General features: G+C 54.2%; 1 protein-coding gene across 1 annotated transcript in view; it reads right to left on the reverse strand.

Moving 5' to 3' along the window:
- Wnt3 (Wnt family member 3) overlaps positions 1-13,381 on the reverse strand; it is a 36,954-nt gene extending 23,573 nt beyond the window's left edge. Inside the window, exon 1 of the mRNA XM_076871311.1 lies at positions 13,302-13,381. Coding sequence (XP_076727426.1) covers positions 13,302-13,381 — 80 coding nt within the window. The remainder of the gene's footprint in view (positions 1-13,301) is intronic.
- Positions 13,382-16,931: the final 3,550 nt, after the last annotated feature.

A 16,931-nucleotide genomic window follows, 5' to 3' on the forward strand; every position in this document is an offset into this window, starting at 1 on the left:
TCTCAGCCATTAACCAGAGCCATATTAAACCTGCACAGACCAGTCCTCAGAACCCCAGTAAAATCCCTGAAGCCACCACATCTGATTTACCCTTCCCTTCCCAAGAACCAGAGGCCCCTGTGAGGATTTTGGCTAAACAGGACAACAGGACACAAGGTCAGGCCAGTGGCTCCCATGGAATCACCAGACTCCTGCCCCACACCCCTCCCCCACTTTGGTCTTCAGATAGGTTAATTATTGAGACAAACCAACATCAATCACATGGCTTTGAAGGAATTCAGATCTTCCTGCTCTACAGAAACCTGGCCTGGGAGAGACTTGGCACAATCCTTGCTACACTGGAATGACCTTCAGATTACTCTTGAGTACTCATGTTCCACTCAGTCCCTGTGAGTGACTTCCGGTCATCCTCACAACTGCCCTGATAGTGTGATTTTCACCCCCATTTTTGCAGAGGAAGAATTGTTCCCTCAGATATTTTTAAGTAACAACCCAAATTTCCAGTCTCTGGGGCCCAGAGCACCCCTCTCTCTGAAAGGCCATGCCATCTCCCAAGCACACAGGCTGGGCGCTCAGGGCTGGACCCACTGGGAGATGGTGGAGGGAGAAGATGCTGTTCAGGCAGTGAGAACCAGCTGAGCCTGCCCCAGAACTTTCCTGGGAAGGAGCCTGACTCCCGGGCCAACCTACCTACAGACTGGGTGACTCTGTTCCTGCAACACTTGGGTTGACGTGCAAGGCTCCCCAGGAATACACAGACACAAGCAGAATCCCTGCCCCCAGGGGCTGACCCTCTCCTTGCGAAGACAAGAGAGATACCCTTGAGGAGGTAACTAGGGACACAAGAAAAAAACATGCCCAGGGCCAGTCCCTCTTGCAGGGGAGCAAGTCCTCAAAGAGGCAATGGAAATCCAGCCAGGGCAGAAAGACAGCGCCTCGGTCCATCAGGTGACTCTCAGCAGTGTTCTTTCATCCTGGGACCTGTCCTTGAGCATCTGCCATGAGCCACATGCTCTGCTTCGTGGGGTGGATACAGAGATGATTGAGAACTTGGTCCTGCCTGCACGTGACTCAAGTCCAGTCAATGGAGCAGAGACTCCTGAGAGAGGCTGAGCTGGGCTGAGTGCTGAAGGAAGGCTGCAGAGAGGAAGTGGTACCTAACTGTGCTCTAAAGAATGGACATGAGTCCAGAGAGGCTTTCCAGAGAGGGGCAGGGGCAAAGGCCTGGAGCTGAGCTCCAGAACAAGAGTTGTACCAACCGTACAACCAGATTAATGATGGCGCATGGGCGGATTACTCACGATGTAGACGCCAGACCCTGTCTGTCTCTGTGTGTTGTATCCTTTAATCCTCACAGTTGCCCTCGTGATCCCCAATTTATAGACAGAAAAACTGAGCCTCACACAGGCTAAGGTCACCCAGCTATAAAAACAGAAGCAGAACTCAAGATTGCGGACCTCAGAGCCCACCCTGTTACCCATGCAAATAAAAGTGAATTGGAGGGCAGGCTTGGGGGCTGGGGAGAGTTCACGCAGGGGCAGGATGGTGCAGGGCCTGGAGTCTAGCCTGAGGAGCAGGGGACGACGTGGTCATATCTGCTACCTGAATGCATTTCTGATTAGATTATTTAAAAATGACAAAACTGACCAAACAAGAGGAAGATCCTTTACAGCTAAGAATGAATAAGACAAGGTTCAAGTTTAACAAGAAGGGGATCTGAAGGTAAGAGTGACCACAAGCTGAGAAGGAGCTGGCCGTGTTGCTGATGGGCAGGAGAGGCACCTGCCAAGGTAGAGACGTCAGATCACACCACAGCAATGGGGGCAGCAGGACTCCTTTAGGAGTCTGGGCTAGGCAGATGCTGGCCAAACCTGCTTTCCCATCTGACTGGCCTGGGAATATGTGTAGGACCTGGGGTGGGGCTATTAAACCAAGACTTATTCACCAAGTTTCCAATATTTAAGTTTCATGTCAGGTTAACAAATGTAATATATTCTGTCAAACTCACTGACCTGGACCCTTATGAGTTGTGTGCTTTCCTATATGTATGTATATGTCCTCCTATCTTGGTGAAATACCTTGTCACCTAGAAGGTTCTCTGTGGAGTGCATGTTAGAAAACGGTAACATGGGGGATCCTACAGCTTGTTCATCCCCTGCTCCATCCCACCCTGAACAAACCTCTAAGCTCAATGCTCTCATAAGTAAATTGGAAGGGAAAAATGCTGATTTCAGCCAGGCGTGAAGGCTCATGCCTGGAATCCCAGCTACTCAGAAGGCAGAAGCAGGAGGATTACAAGTTTGAGGCCAGGCTGGGCCACTTAGTGAGACTCTGCCTCAAAATAAAATTATAAGAAAAGGACTGGAGGTGTAGCCCATGGAAGAGCACTTGCCTAGTGCTTGTGAGGCCCTGGGTTCAATCCCCCCCCCCACAAAATATATATATATAAAGTTATTTCAAGAACTGTGTTGAAGTCATGGATTCCATCCTTGGAAAACTCCAGAATCTCTCTCCTGCAGAAGCTTCAGTTAAGATAGAGAACCACCCATTTTGAGATTAGACATTCTCTTTGCTGAAGTCAAGGGGCCTGGTGGGGTGGTCTTCAGGGAGCTACCCAAAGAGAGAAACGGAGGAGGTGAGATGTTCTCCTGGGTGGATGGCAGAAGCTGGCCTGGTCCCCTGGTTGGATGCTCTCCTCTGCTCCTCCTCGAGGCTCCAACCGCCGATGGAACTCCCAGGCCTAACCTGGGCCCCACCTAGGGCTTTGCTAATGGGAAGAGACTGGGCTGGTAGAGAGGCCCAGGTAACCAGGGGCAGTGATCTTGGGCTCAGCTCCTCTGCTCTCCTCCTCCTCCTTCCCCACTCCTCAGCCTTACAGGATAGCAATCATCACCACGGCTGCTGGGAGCAAGAGCAGTCCCCCTGGAGAGACATGAATGCTACCTGGGCACTCCAGGGTCACCTGCAAAATGCCACCAAGAGCTTTCAAGGCAAAGGAAGGTAGAAAGAGCCAGGTGTGGTGGAAGACAGGGGACAGGAAGACCACAGCACGGCCAGAAACGAGATCCCTGGGAGGAAGATTAGGGTTAGAATGAAGCAGATCATGGAGGAAAGAAAAGATGGTGACTCCCCTAAGGTCAAGGATTCTGTGATCTGGGGGAAAGCTGATGGACGATAAAATAACTGGTTGGAATTCTCCCAACCCCAACCATCCCTTCAGAGTCAATTCCTTGATAGAGAAAAAAAAAAAAATTTGTTTTTAAATTCTCGTGTGTCTTGCCTCTTTCCAGAAAAGACTGGACACAACTGGCAGAAAACATTCAGTTCATAGACAACAAATATTTTTGGAGTGTCCACCATGTCCATGTACACACCAGGCACAGAGAAGCCAACGGTGTACTTGGCTGCGGCTTTCCAACAGCCAGGCTTCATCAGAAAGGAGTTCCTCGGGGAGAAAACAAGCTAGATTTCAAATTGCAAAAGTCAAGAGAAAGATCAGCTTTATCAGAGATGCTAAGATGAGAATAGGACTTGGGAGAGAAAGATGATTCTGTCGAGGTGCATTTGGCATGTGCATTTCATTTTGATACAGACCAGATGCCAAGAAGCCAAAAGAACCAAGAAGAATAATGAAGCTTCTAGCTGGAGCTACCCATGGAGGTCCCTTGCTCTATCTCTCTTCTGTTTCACAGATAAGAAGACAGAGGCCCAGGAAGCAGTGATTTGACCAAGGGCACGCCAACCTCATTCCAAGGGCAATGAAATACTCACATGGCTGCCAGTAGTTCACAATCCCACTTAGAGGACAGCGTATGACATGTGGGAAAGTTTGCCTGTGGCTAGTGCATAGCCCCAAATAAGATAGCTGCCAGAGGTTCATAAACAGTATCTATAAACCCGAAGTAGAAGCCTTGAAGTTGAAGGTCAAGTAGAATCTTGCCTCAAAACTATCCCTAGGGGAATAAGGTACTAGATGAATAAGCAAATTCCTACCCCAAGTAAGAAGTCCATCTCAACCTGAATGGTGGTGGAAGAAAAAGGATCTGGGCCCAAAAGGACAAGGACTCAGAACTTTCCTTTACCATGTACAGGCTACAGGATGTGACTCCTCATCTCTAAGACGGAGGGACTTAGGTTCCAGAGCTTGATGGACCAGCACTTAGCACATGGTCGATAAACAGACTGACCTATTCCTGGGAGGAGAAACAAGTCTTACCAACTGGAATCTAAGGGCTTGGACATTTAAGCATAGTGTGAGCCAGTAAAATAATATATATTTTTTTAAAGAGAGAGTGGGAGAGGGAGAGAGAGAGAGAGAATTTTAATATTTATTTTTTAGTCATTGGCGGACACAACATCTTTGTTTGTATGTGGTGCTGAGGATCGAACCCGGGCCGCACGCATGCCAGGCGAGCGCACTACCGTTTGAGCCACATCCCCAGCCCCAAATAATATTAATAATATAATACACAAATAGAAAATATCTGCAAATGGAAGAAAGAAACCCAGGGGAATTGAGATCTTGGAGATATCTTAGCTTCTGGGACAGCAGCTTGCCCAGGTCAATGGTCCCCTTGACATGGGTGACCCTCCTAGGTGCCCTCCATAGTTCCAGGCTGGCAGCTACATGACCTGAGTCAAAGTGGGCCTGAGCTCAGCAGGGCAGCCGGATCCCTGGTCAACCTGGGGACCAAGTTCAACAGCCTTTCAAAGTCAGAGACAAGAGGAGAAAGAAGTTCAGTGAATAAGCACGAGGACAGTTATTTCCTACTGAAGTGAGATGTTGGGGGACTTCAGAGGGGTTATGCAGAGCACAATTGCATAGGTAGGTATAGGCCAAAGCACAGGGAGCCTCTGTGCCAGACAGGAAGTAGGGAGCCACGGGAGATTTTAGAGCAGGGGAGTGACACCCTCAGAAATCCGTGATGAAGATAAGTGATGAGGAGCTGGACGGGAGGCGGGATGCTTGTTCACTTGCACTGACACAAGCCCCTATTTGCATTCCTAACAGGCCCCGTGAGATTGGTTTTCCTCGCTGGCCCAGCTGGCTCTGGCAGATAAGTGGGACTCTGTGCCCAGGGGCAGGTTTTGCAGAAAGGCCCTCCTTCAGACCTGGGCACTGGGTCCTGTTGCTCCCATCCCCCTCCCCACACACAGTCGTGCATTCAGACCTCCCAATTTCTCCAGTCCAACTTGAGGCAATGACCTGGGTCCCTCTCTGGGTTGGCTGGTCTTATCCTCTCCTTTGGATTTCCCGATGACCACGGGGTCTCAGAAGAGCCCTTTCAGCTACCAGTCCTTCACTCTCATCCCTGGTTGAAAATCCCACTCCATATCTGGCTCAGCTGGGGACAGGCCTGTGGGTTCTGCATCAGGCCAGGAGGTTCACCAAGCCCCATGCCCAGATGGACACCCAGTCATGCCCCAAGACCTCTTGGCCTCCAGCCTGAGACCTCTACTCCCTCTCCTGGGCGCTCCCCATTTAGCCCTACAGCCCTACCAGAAGGAGCAGAGAACTCCCAGTTTGACCCATTTCTTGCTCCTCTTCTGGAAAAACCAGCTCCTCAAGCCCAGAAGCTCAAAGGGTCCGGCTGTGTCTATTCTTAGCACCCTGCCCAGGTAGGGGCTCCATCTTACTCCTGTTTTTAGGAGTAGCAATGACAGTTTACTCCTCTGGAAAGAACTGACCCTTCTCAAGGTATGAAGATGATTCCATCTGATGCTCTTACCAGCCCTGCAGACAGGGAGGATGTGTTGCTCTGGTCCACTTCACAGATGAGAAAACTAAGGCCCAGGGAAGCTTTAGGGGTTTGCACTCACTCATCCACGCACCCTCCACCTTGCCCTGAGATGGGCCCTCAATGACTGCCTCCCCCCCACACTAGGAGATAATCTAAATGACTGGACAACAAAACATAGCTTTGAGGTACAAGTTCGTGGCCAGCAGTTTGTCTAGCTCCCCTATATACCGAGGCCCAGGGAAGCTGGGAGTTACCTGACATCACATCTGCTCTGGTGGCAGAGCCGGGTTTCAGGTCCCCTGACTCCCTTCCCGGAAACCTCCACCCCTCAAGGCTGCCTGCCCTTGTCTCGAGCACACTTCTGGGTCTCCATCCTTCCCTTAGACGTATGGGAGTGCCTGACATTTCTGGAATTTACTCCACACACATAATGAGGCCATTTTGAGCAGGTCTGCCTCAGGGGGAACCGGAGAGCTGTCTAGTGTCCCCATCCTGACCCCTGCCAACCCCTCCCAGCTGTACTAACCCAACTGCAAACAGATAAATAGAGGCTATGGGCCTCAGCAACCTCTTTCCTGCCCACCCCACACCTTTCCAGCCTCAGGAACTAGAAGTGAAGCATTTGGGTTCCAAAGCGTAGCACAGGAGCATGGGATTGAAGAACCACCAGAGTGTCCCCGCCCGGGTCAGTGGTAACAGCAAGTAACGCCACAGAACGGGGCCTGCCTGTCATCAGAGTCCACTGGTGATGTAGACTGAGCCTGTTGAATTGTCATGGCTCCCTGAGATAACAGTTTAACATGGGGACAGGAAAGTTCCTCCCGCTGGTACAAGGCTGAGCCTCCGGGAGGACCTCTGTGAAGCTAAGTCAGCCACTATGCTCACCTATGACAAGTCACCTACCACCAACACTCAGGATTCAGTCCCCGCACAGGGGATTTAATGTCCAACCCCCTTGGTCCACTGAGAATTAAGAAGCAGAAAAGGTATGAACTTGAAGAAAGGCCCTCAGAGGTAGCAACAGAAAATGGAGAGTTGCCATACTTGGAAGATTCTAGAAACCCTTTGCCCAGGTGGTCAACTATTCACCTGCCCAGAAACATGGTGAAGACCCAGTGATTCTTCCAGCATCCTGTTCTCCAGCCCAGCTCCATGCAGACTGCCAAGGGGAGTCCCAGAGGAGCCTCTTGCCCCCCTCTTTCCCACCTTCCCTGTGCTCTGTCTGGCCTCTCATTGAGAACGGGGAATTCCCTCTCTGGCAGCAGGATAAAAAAGGACCCTGCTTGGAGCTGGGACAGCACAGGGACGAGGTGGCAGGGAGGAGGTGGAAGTCTTTCCCCTACTACAGCCCCACGCATACCTCCACCCCTGCCCCCCCAAGAATGTAATTAAGCAGCAGACCTCTGCCAGGAGCCAAGCTTTCTGCCTTCCGTCTATAAATCACATTCTGAATCATCCTCAGCTCCTGGAGCAGCAACTTCAATTCAGGCTGCTCCAGCAGCTGGGTGCCACTCCCCAGGGAGCCTGCCTCCCACCTGTCCAGGACCAGCCCGAGGAGGCTCCAGGTCTCAGCCGAAGTAGCAGCGGCCACAAGAGTCTGGCAGACTGTGGGGTCAGGGGAGGATCAGGGAGGATCCAGTGCCCTCTCCACCCTGCCCTACCCTTCCTAGGCAGTCAAAGAGCTGAGGTTAAGTCAGCCTGACCACGCTCCTTCAACTTAAGAATTAAGCTACAGGCTTGTGGTCACCTGTACCAAGCATTGTGGCCAAGCTGGCTCTGAAGTTAAGCAGAAAATAACCAAAGTAGGGCCAGTCTGGGAGGGCTGTTTGGGAGAGGCAAGTTTAGATCCAGGAATTAAATTAGCCAATATTTTGCAGACCCCAGGGGTGAAAATAGCTATCACATACATAGTACTTCCTGTACAGTGGACATCATTCTAAAAGCTTCACATGTGTTTCCTGCATTTGATTTTCACAACCCTGTGAGGTAGCGGCAATCACTAGACTCATTTGACAGACTGGGAAACCGAGGTACGGAGAGGTTATCGCGCCCTAGGTTATCCAGGTAGTACAAGAAGAAGCTGGATGGGAACGGAACAGCCTGGATGCAGAGAATCATGTCTGGGGCAGGTCTGGTAGTGCAGGCAGGTTAGCGAGGCAGCAGGGGAGCAGGCAGCTTTGGGGTGTAGATCAGAGGGAACTGCAGAGATAGAAGGTGCGTGGCATCTGTGGTGAAAAGCCCATGCTTCCCGGCAACGAGTCTAGTCCATATCATAGCCCTGTACTGCTAAGAAGCTGCAGGGACCCCTCTTTCTTTCCTTGTGGTCAAGGGAAAAGAAGCCCAAAGGGAGACAGGGGCTTGAAGTGGATGAAGGACAGGGACTCATCCTACGTCACACAGTCAGTGGGTGGTAAACTCAGGGGTCTCTCCACTCCTAGCAACAACTATTTCTGTCATTCAGACACCATGAGTGACGTGACGTCCGGATGGCCCAGTCTGAGAAGGGTGTTAGGCAACCTCCTCTTTCTACCCAGTGAGAGGTGACAGTGTCTTTCTCTCCTCCGAGGCTTTGGAAGGAGCCAGGCTCCCGTGGGGTGGTAGGAAAAGGTCCTTCTCAGTGCCTGGCTCACCTCATTCCATTCCAAGGCCAAAAAATTCACCCTTTCCCTGGAAGGGCTTGGTAGTTGCAACCTCTAAGAAAAACCACCTTTCCTGCCGGGTCCCCAGGCTCCTTGTCCTCTACCCAGATCAAAGAGTGATCTTCCAGGTCTAGAGAAAACAAACCCCAGTGTCACAGCTCCTCCCCCCGCCACCCCATTGCCATGCCACCTTCTTAGTTCTACATCTGCCCAAAGTTCCATGAGTATCTATTAGTATGAAGCTTGCAGCAAGTGGGCCAGGCCACGTGAGCCTGGCGGAGTCTATTCTCTGGGGATTTCCACCTGGCGCTCTCTGTCTGCCTCAGAGTCTCCAACTTCTCAGTGGCTGAGCAGATACCCAGATGCCAGAGAGTGTGGGTACAGGAAGGTCTGCCTGGGTTTGCCGCTGTGGCAAGTACCTGCTGAAGGACTTGGCACCCAGGTCCAGCTCCTGCCTCTTCTGGCCCCCCAAGTTCTTCTTCCCACAGGCAGGATTAATTGCAGGGCAGAAGTTTCAGACCCAGACCCTCAGGATCCCCAACTTGCAAATGGGGTAATGCTAAGAACAGAGGGCTCAGGCTCTACCCAAATTCTCTAAAGAGAATTTGCCCTGACAACTGCCCCTTCATCCATCCTTGCCCCCATATATTGAAGTAGGTTTTCCCAAGGCTGTTATTCCCAGAATTCTTACTGTTTGACCTGTTTCTTTCCTTCCTTCCTTCCTTCCTTCCTTCCTTCCTTCCCTTCCCTTCCCTTCCCTTCCCTTCCCTTCCCTTCCCTTCCTCCTTTTTTTTCTTTCCTAAGCAAAATGTGATCCCATGGGAAGAATACCAACAGATCAACCACACTTTTGTTCCCTTTGGACCCCAAAGCCCCTCCCACCATGGGGGGTAGGGTGGGCAGGAGGGCCATGAATTCACTTCCAGGAGACTTCATTCATTTCTACCCACCTGTCACATCCCTCCAGGGCAAAGTCTGTCCTGGAAGAGAGACCACCCTGCTCAACCCTGGCCATCCAATCTCGTATCTGCCCATCTGTCTGTCTGTCTGTCTGTCTGTGGGATCAACAGCCTCCAGCCAGCCTCACTCCTCCTCACCAGCCCCAGCCCCAGCCAGCTGTAATTCCTGCCTGTTACAAGTGTTAACACCTGGCCTGGGGCCTTCCTCCCCCGCAGTCTCCAGGTGCTTCCCTGGGCCCAGCCCACTGACCCCCACAGGGTTTGACTGAACATGTTCACAAGCCTCTGAGAGACAGGTGGGGGTGGGAGTGGATGGGGAAGGCAGCAGGACATCTGAAACATGGGGAAACTGAGGCAGGGCATGGGGCAGGCGCTTGAGTGGGTGCATGTGTCAGGGTGGTGGAATGAAACCCGGGTGGCCTATTTTTCAGCTCACTCTGTGTCCTGAGCAAAACACCCTCCCTCAAGCTTCCAGGCAGGGTGTGCTGGTGGTCCTGGGTGAAAGAAGAGAAGACAGTTCCAAGCCAGGTGGGGTGAGGGGTCGTGGCCCTGAGTGGCAGTGACAGCTAGGTAAGCCGCTGACCCCACCCAGCCCAGGCCTCTTCTATCAGGGTGTCTGCTCTGGAACGCAGCAGGGACTGGGCTGGGCCCTGGGAAGGTACGTTCCTTTTCCCCCAATAAGGAGAAGAAAGACAAGTTTCTCCACTAGGCACTAACTGGAACTGACAAGGAGAATTCTAGAAATCAGAGCTGCTGTCACTGCTTTCTGTCCCAGTGCCCCCAACTACCTGGCTGGGAGGGCCTGGAGCATACCACTTCCTTTCAGAAGCATCTTTCGGGGCCCCTTCTGTCTACCCTGTCTCAAGGCTGGGGCCTGAACAAGGCAGGCTCCTGAGAATGGGGTTCCCTCCCGAGGATTGCAAGGACAGAAATCCCAGCTAAGTGACTTCCCTGTAAATCCCTCTTGGGGAATGTTGTGCTAGGTGAGCCAAAGAGGGCAGGCCACAAGGGGCCTCCATCCTCAAAGGTCTGGAATCTGACTGCCTGGGGACAGAGTGGGATCAGGAGTCTGAGGCTCATCCACTCTCCAGTCCCAGCCCTAAGAAGGGGACTCATCCTTTACCCCAACCCCAAGATCAAACTACCTCAGAGAACAGTCCACAAGCAGATAGGAGAAGCTGATGTCAAAGAACATGGTCCCCCCACCCCAGCATGGGATCCCAGGTCAGCTGTGCCCTACAGCCACCTCCTGAGACCTTGGCTTCCTGCTGGACCTTCCCTCTAGAAGAACGGATCTCCAACATGCACACCAGCTCAGGTGTCACTCATACCCACAGGTCAGACACCTGCAAACTCGTCCACGGACACACAGTCCACGAGTCCAGCCACATCACTGTCACTTGGGGACAGGATCACAAGCTGACCTAGCCACAGCACTCACACAGCTACGGACACAGGTCTCACTCTCCTACTTACAAACACAATCAGGTCATGGCCATGAGCACTGATATCACACACAAAGACATTTGTGGGGCTTCCCCTTTACACTGCTGTGAAAGCATGTGCGCGCGCACACACGGGAACCATACTCACATACCCAGTCACCAACACAGTCATGCACAGCGTCACAAGCACAAATAGGCACTGACCTTTACATGGGCAAAAATACTTCTAGACTTTTCTCTCTCTGTCACACACATATACCCATGGATCCCAGAATCGGCCCCTTGCTGACACTTGTATGCAGAGACACAAGCACAACCCGTCCAGGGCCACGGATCCCCCAGGCACACCCCGCGCGATTCCACATGCACAGTGTTCCAGTCTCTGGCACAAAAACTCCTACACACACAAACACACTAGTGACCACACACTTCATAGGGTCCTAGATCCATAACACATGCATACACACACGTGCACAAACACACACACACACACACAGGTGCCACAGGCACTGACAAGCACATGGGTCCACTTGAACTTGCCCACCCTCTCTCTCTCTCTCTCTCTCTCTCACACACACACACACACACACACACACAAAATCTCTCCTTGGCTCAGACAAAGCAGCGTGTCTGCCCCCTGTGTCTAGCATTACCTTATGGCCCATGTCTTGGCCTTCCATGTTTTCCCACAGCTTCTGTCTGTTGGGTGGGCCCTATCCAGATGCCCCCTAGACACCATCACACACGGACACCCACCACCACCACCTCCCCTCAGCACTGCCCCGGGAAGTGCCTTCCTCCAGTGCACAGGGCAGGGAGCCTGCTCTCTCTCCTGCAGTCCCTGCCACCTCTGGGGCGCCAAGCCTCTCCCCTCCCTTCCCCTGCCAGGGTCTTCTGAGAAGGCCAAGAACAGCATGGCCTTGGCCCAGGCATGGAAAGAGGGTCAGGAATGGCCAGTGAAGCAGCCTCCCCCGCCCTGGAATCCCTGGCTGCCCTGGCCACCCTGTGGGCTTCTTTTTGTACAAGAGGCCTCAGGCCAGCCCAAGGCCACAGAGAAGGACAGGCTGGGCAACTTCTGGGACCCTCTAAATAGAGTCCCTTGGCTATACCCTTTTCTTGCTTCTGTCCCTCATTTCTTCCTGGGGGCCCCAAACACCCCCACACAAATGCTGCCACCCCCAAGCAACTGGGAAAAGACTCAGGGTGTGGCCCCCAAATCTCCCTGGCTCTGCTCCTGGCTCAGGGTGGCAGGTAGGGAGAGTGGGGCATGCGGGCAGTACTGCACCCTGGCGGCACGTCCCTCTGACTTTCACCTCAGGGGCCACAGCCCCCTTCTTCCTCACAGATCCCAAATTCCTCCTCCTCACCTCCCACCCCCAGGCCGAGTCTCTCCTAGTCCAGGAGGGGAAGATTCTTTAATTAAAGTTTTCCGGAATGCAGGGGGCTGGAGACTGGGGAGAGGCGGGGTGTAATTTAGAGAACTGGTTTCAGTGTCTTCCCCGCTGGCCCCTGGGACCTGCAGAAGGGGGGAGTGGAGAAGGGGCGGCTTGGAAAACAAGGGGACTCCCTAGAGCTGGGGCTCCCAAAAGGCTGCTTATTCCCTGGTCAGTCCCTTCGCGCACACACACAGCCCCCAAGCCCTGCCTGCGCCCGGTTCCCTAGTCTTATTTACTAAAATGCCTTTTGTATCCGCATTTCTCAGGGACAGATCTCTCCTTTCCCTCTCCCTTTCTCCTCGGTCCTCGGTTTTCCAAAAGGAACAAATGTGACATGGAGAATTTGGTTTTTGGTCAAAGAACAACAAGCCTACCCCTCCCAGACAACTACATTTTCAAGGAGCCCCCCTTTTGCTAGGATGGTCAGGCAAGAAATGAATACAACCGAATTCAATGGCATCTCGGATCAGCAAATACCATATTCACTTCAGAAGCTCAAAATTAATCTAGTGCAGAGTGGGGAGGATCTGATGAAATCCCCCCACTTCTCTGCCCCAGGGACCCCTTTGGGCAGCTTTTGGGGTCTGAAATAGGAAAGCAAATGGGGTTATTGTGGGGAAATCTCTTGACCAAGGAGCTGCGGAGGTGGGGTGGCAATGAAGAAACAGGATGATTTTGCCCATGAAGACCCCAAAATGGAGAAGAGGAGTGGCTGGGCCCCAGGGACAGCGCTGGATTTCCAGAAACCCAACTGCAAGCAAATGGAGGGTCTTCAGCCACCCTCAGATTGGGATGGGTGGAGGGTGGGAATCATAAAGGAGAGACCTTCAGAGACGGGGAAAGTCCTGCAGCCTCTGCGGCGGGTAGCAGAGGAAAATGGTGATTATCGGAGAAACCAGGAGTTGGATTCTGAAGGCGACACCAGCAGAAATCCAGGAGGGGTGGGCAGCTGGGGGACTGGAGAGAGGCAAGGAGAAAGGAGCCCCAGCCCTGCCGCCGCCCACCCCCGAACCAGCGCCCCCCACCTCCCCCGGGCGCGGCGGAGAGATCGGGCCGCGGGCAGACAAGAGGCGAGTCTTACCACCAAATTGGGTAGCCGGCGAGGACCCTGGTGCCACCGAGCAGGAGGCCGAGGAGCAGCCCGAGCAGGTGGGGCTCCATTAGAAGCGGCGCCGAGGAGGAAGTTTGCCCGCGACCATGAAGAGGGGGAGCGACGCCCCCAATAGTTGGAACAAAGTCCACTTGAGGTTGGAAATGACTTTCGGGCTTGTCAGAAGCGCACCTCCACCCGCAGCCGCCCCCCTCCCGAGCCCAGCGCGGAGCAGCCGGGTTTGAGGATGTCAGCGAGCAGCCAATCAGCGCCCGCGGCCTAAGGTAAGAGATGAGTCTGTAGTTCAGTCTGTCAATCACGCGCCCCTCCCGCCCGGCCCACAACTCCGGCTCCGGGAAGGGCATCGCCCAGCAAACTTGGGCAAAGCCCGCGCCCCGGACACAGTGGGGCCTTGAGGGGACACGGCACGCCGGACTCTCTCTTGGCCCGGGACGGCCGCAATCCCCCGCAAGTCGGGTTTAGGGAGCTCGAGTTTTGACCCCGCGTTCACGTGGTGACGGGTTGGTGTGGGCATTACTGAGTGTCCCATTTTCAGTGGGGAGACCGTGATCCCTTGGGACTTAGGCCCGCGAGGAATCGACAGTAGAAAGCACAGGGATGTTTCCAGAACCCCAGCTCGGGCCGTCAGGACCGGAGATTGGGAAATGCAACCCCTCCCAGTCTCCAGCCTTCCCAGCCCGCGGGCCAGCCAGCCGGCCCCGCCACCCGGCCGGCCGCAGGAGGTCGCTTCCCGGGTGTCCGAGAGGCACGCGGGAGAGTCCGCGGAAGCTCGAAGGTCTGGCTGCGGGCGGCGCCGGGGGACAGAGCCGAGTGTCATTTGAGTCTTTTGTCAGGGATCAGATTGGTATCGGGACCTCCCGCTGCCTTTGCATTTCCTGCAACTGACACCAGCGGCCAGTTGCATTTCCTGCTCGCGGAGTCGGGTCACTTTCTCCTCCTCCAGGCGTTCAGGCCCGACCTCAGAAGCCCGACCCGCAGCCTCTTTTGGGTCTTGGGGTCGAACCATTTGGAGTCAATGAAACGTGGCCGCCCTGGCCAGGAGCTACTGGGAGCCTCCAGGACCCCCCCTCTCACTCCAACTCTCAGGTCCTGATCCCGGGCCTTTCTGCTGATGGGGAGGTGTATCCTGGGGTTTGGTGATTAAGCTCTTATCCTGAGCTGACAGCACATTCATCCGAATACCCCATCCCTCCCAATAGGGGGCAGGGGGAAAATCCTTCCAGTTCCCCTGCAGGGCCGGAGGGTCGTCTTTCTTTTTCCTCTCCAGAGCAGAGGAATTAGGTCTCAGGACGCAGTGAGATTTGGGAGACTCATCCCATCACCTGGGTGATTCCACCTAACCCCTTCCCTGGGGCTGTGGGAGGATTCAGGGTTCTGGTGCAGCCCTGACTTGGGGGTGAAGGAAATATGGCCGATGAGAGGCAGCAAGTTTGGGGAACTCTGGCAGAAAGGGCAGGGAAGAAGCCCACCTGAGTCCTGCCCAGGCTGGGAATGGTGGGCTCTCCTTGGGACTGGGGGGTTGGGGGCAAGGCTGAAGGAGGAGGACAAGACATTCCTGGTCTTTGATCTGGGCTGCTGGTATCCACAGCTCGAACCCACTGCTGCTGGCCCAATCTCCGCACAGGGCCGCTGCTGGTGCGGGGAGAGCAAGGAACTGGCCCCTGGGGGCACCAAGGGTCGGGAGAGCCGCCTGGGCTTGTCACGGATTCTGCTGCGTTCCTAACCCAGTGCTTGACTGGAGGGGGTGGGGTGGGGGGGAGAGATGAAAGAGAGGAGGGAAGGGGAGAAAAGGGAGAGACCAAGTGGAGAGATAGACGCCCCAGAGACAAAAATAGAGATGGGCTGGGGGGGGGGGGTGAGGAGCTACCAACAGAAGGAAGAAAGAGAAGGGGAAAGGCAGAGAGGGCCCAGGAGCAGCAAGGAAAGAAAATTCCTGAACCTACTAAAGAGCAGGGGGCATGGTGGAAGCTGCAGAGAGCCACGGTTGCCCTAAGGGCTGGGCTGATTCTGAGGCTCCCCGTTTCAGATTCACCTGCAAAGGAGGTGGTAGTGGGCTTGCCATTGTTGCAGAATGCAGAACCCCAGAACCAGGGCTGCAGGAATAGAGAGCCCTCTACACACCCCTCATGGATCAAAGCCTGTTAGAACCTACCTGGAGGAGGGCTGTCTTTCCCATGGGCTTCCAGGTGGTTTTCTGAAAAGAGCTGCCTGCTGGAGTGCAAATTCTGCCCAAAACAAAACAAAACAAACAATCAAAAAACACCTGGGGAGTTTCAGAGCCCCATAATCAACTTTCTGAGAGCTGGGGAGACTGCCTTCCCTGACCACCAAGACACCACCGAGGATGCAATGTAGTGGGAAGGCAGGGGCTGAACTAGATGGGCTCTTGGAGTGATTTAGGGCCTCAAGATATTCCACAAGTGCCAGCCCTAGGAAGCAAGAGCACAAGATCCCAGTGGCTTTAGGTGGTGTGTGGTTTGATTGTGATATGCCCAGCAAGCCATTCTGGCTGGCCTTGGCAAAACTGGTCATTTCATGAAGGGCTATGTATATCCAGATGCCTCCTCTGGGCTGCCTGGAACACTGTGGACACCCAGCTGGTGTTCAGTGGGCAAGGAACAAATGGATGAGAGGGTGAATCCAGGAGCCTGCTGGCCCAGAAGCCTGGGGAATAGAGGCAGAGAGGACTAGAACCTGTCAGATGAAGGCATGATGGCAGGAGGCTGGGAGAATGGAGGCCTGTGTGGGGATTTCCCCCCACTTGAAAGTTCCCCAGAGGAGGGGATTCCTAAGCCCCTTCCTCTCCCTTGCCAGGTGTCCTTCCTTCAACACAAGCTTAATTTCCTTCCTCCTGCCCGCCCAGCGCTGCCGGTGGGAACAGAAGTATGGTCCCTTCCCCGGGCAGGGAGGGCTCCGCTGAGCCACGAGTCACAAATGGAAACATCTAATAGGCGCCCCGAACCTCAGGGTAGGTGGCACTTGGTGGAGAAAGAGTTAAATCCACTCCAAAGCCAGCAAGGGTGGGCGGGGTGGAGGAGTCGGCGCGGTGGACCAGGAGGCCTCCGCCCCGAATGGGAGGGTGGTCTCTTGAATGGGGGCAGAGAAGGCAACAGGGGCTGGGGACCTGGGGGCAAAAAGGTGGCACGTAGGAAGCACTTTATGTAGTGTGTGTGAATGGCGTGGAACTTAGAACCGGGATGGGGACCCTATCCCACCCCCACCCTCTGTGGCTGGCCTGTGGTTCCTTTTGATGTGCGCTCCCCGGGGCGCGCAGTCTGCCGCTGGCTGCGTATTCAGCGCCGCTCCACCGGACCCCCCTGCCGCGGCACCTCCTAGACAAAGAATACGGCGGCCAGGCCCGCTCGCCCTCAAAGGGCTACCCGTCTGTCGCTGGGAGGGAGAAGGAAGTCGCCAATCCAGGCACTGACTGTGCCATTCATTTTTGCTTGGAATATCCCCAGGGGCTGTGGGGGGCGGCATATGGGGGGAAGCGATGGAGGGGCTGGAGCCTGGAGCCGACCAGCCTAGGGAGGATGAAGGGAGAGGGAAAGACACTGCAGACGAGGAAAATGGCAAGTGCCAAGGTCCAAAGGCCTAAAA

Source organism: Callospermophilus lateralis, chromosome 11 (genome assembly GCF_048772815.1).
Source record: "Callospermophilus lateralis isolate mCalLat2 chromosome 11, mCalLat2.hap1, whole genome shotgun sequence".
Lineage (NCBI taxonomy): Eukaryota > Metazoa > Chordata > Mammalia > Rodentia > Sciuridae > Callospermophilus > Callospermophilus lateralis.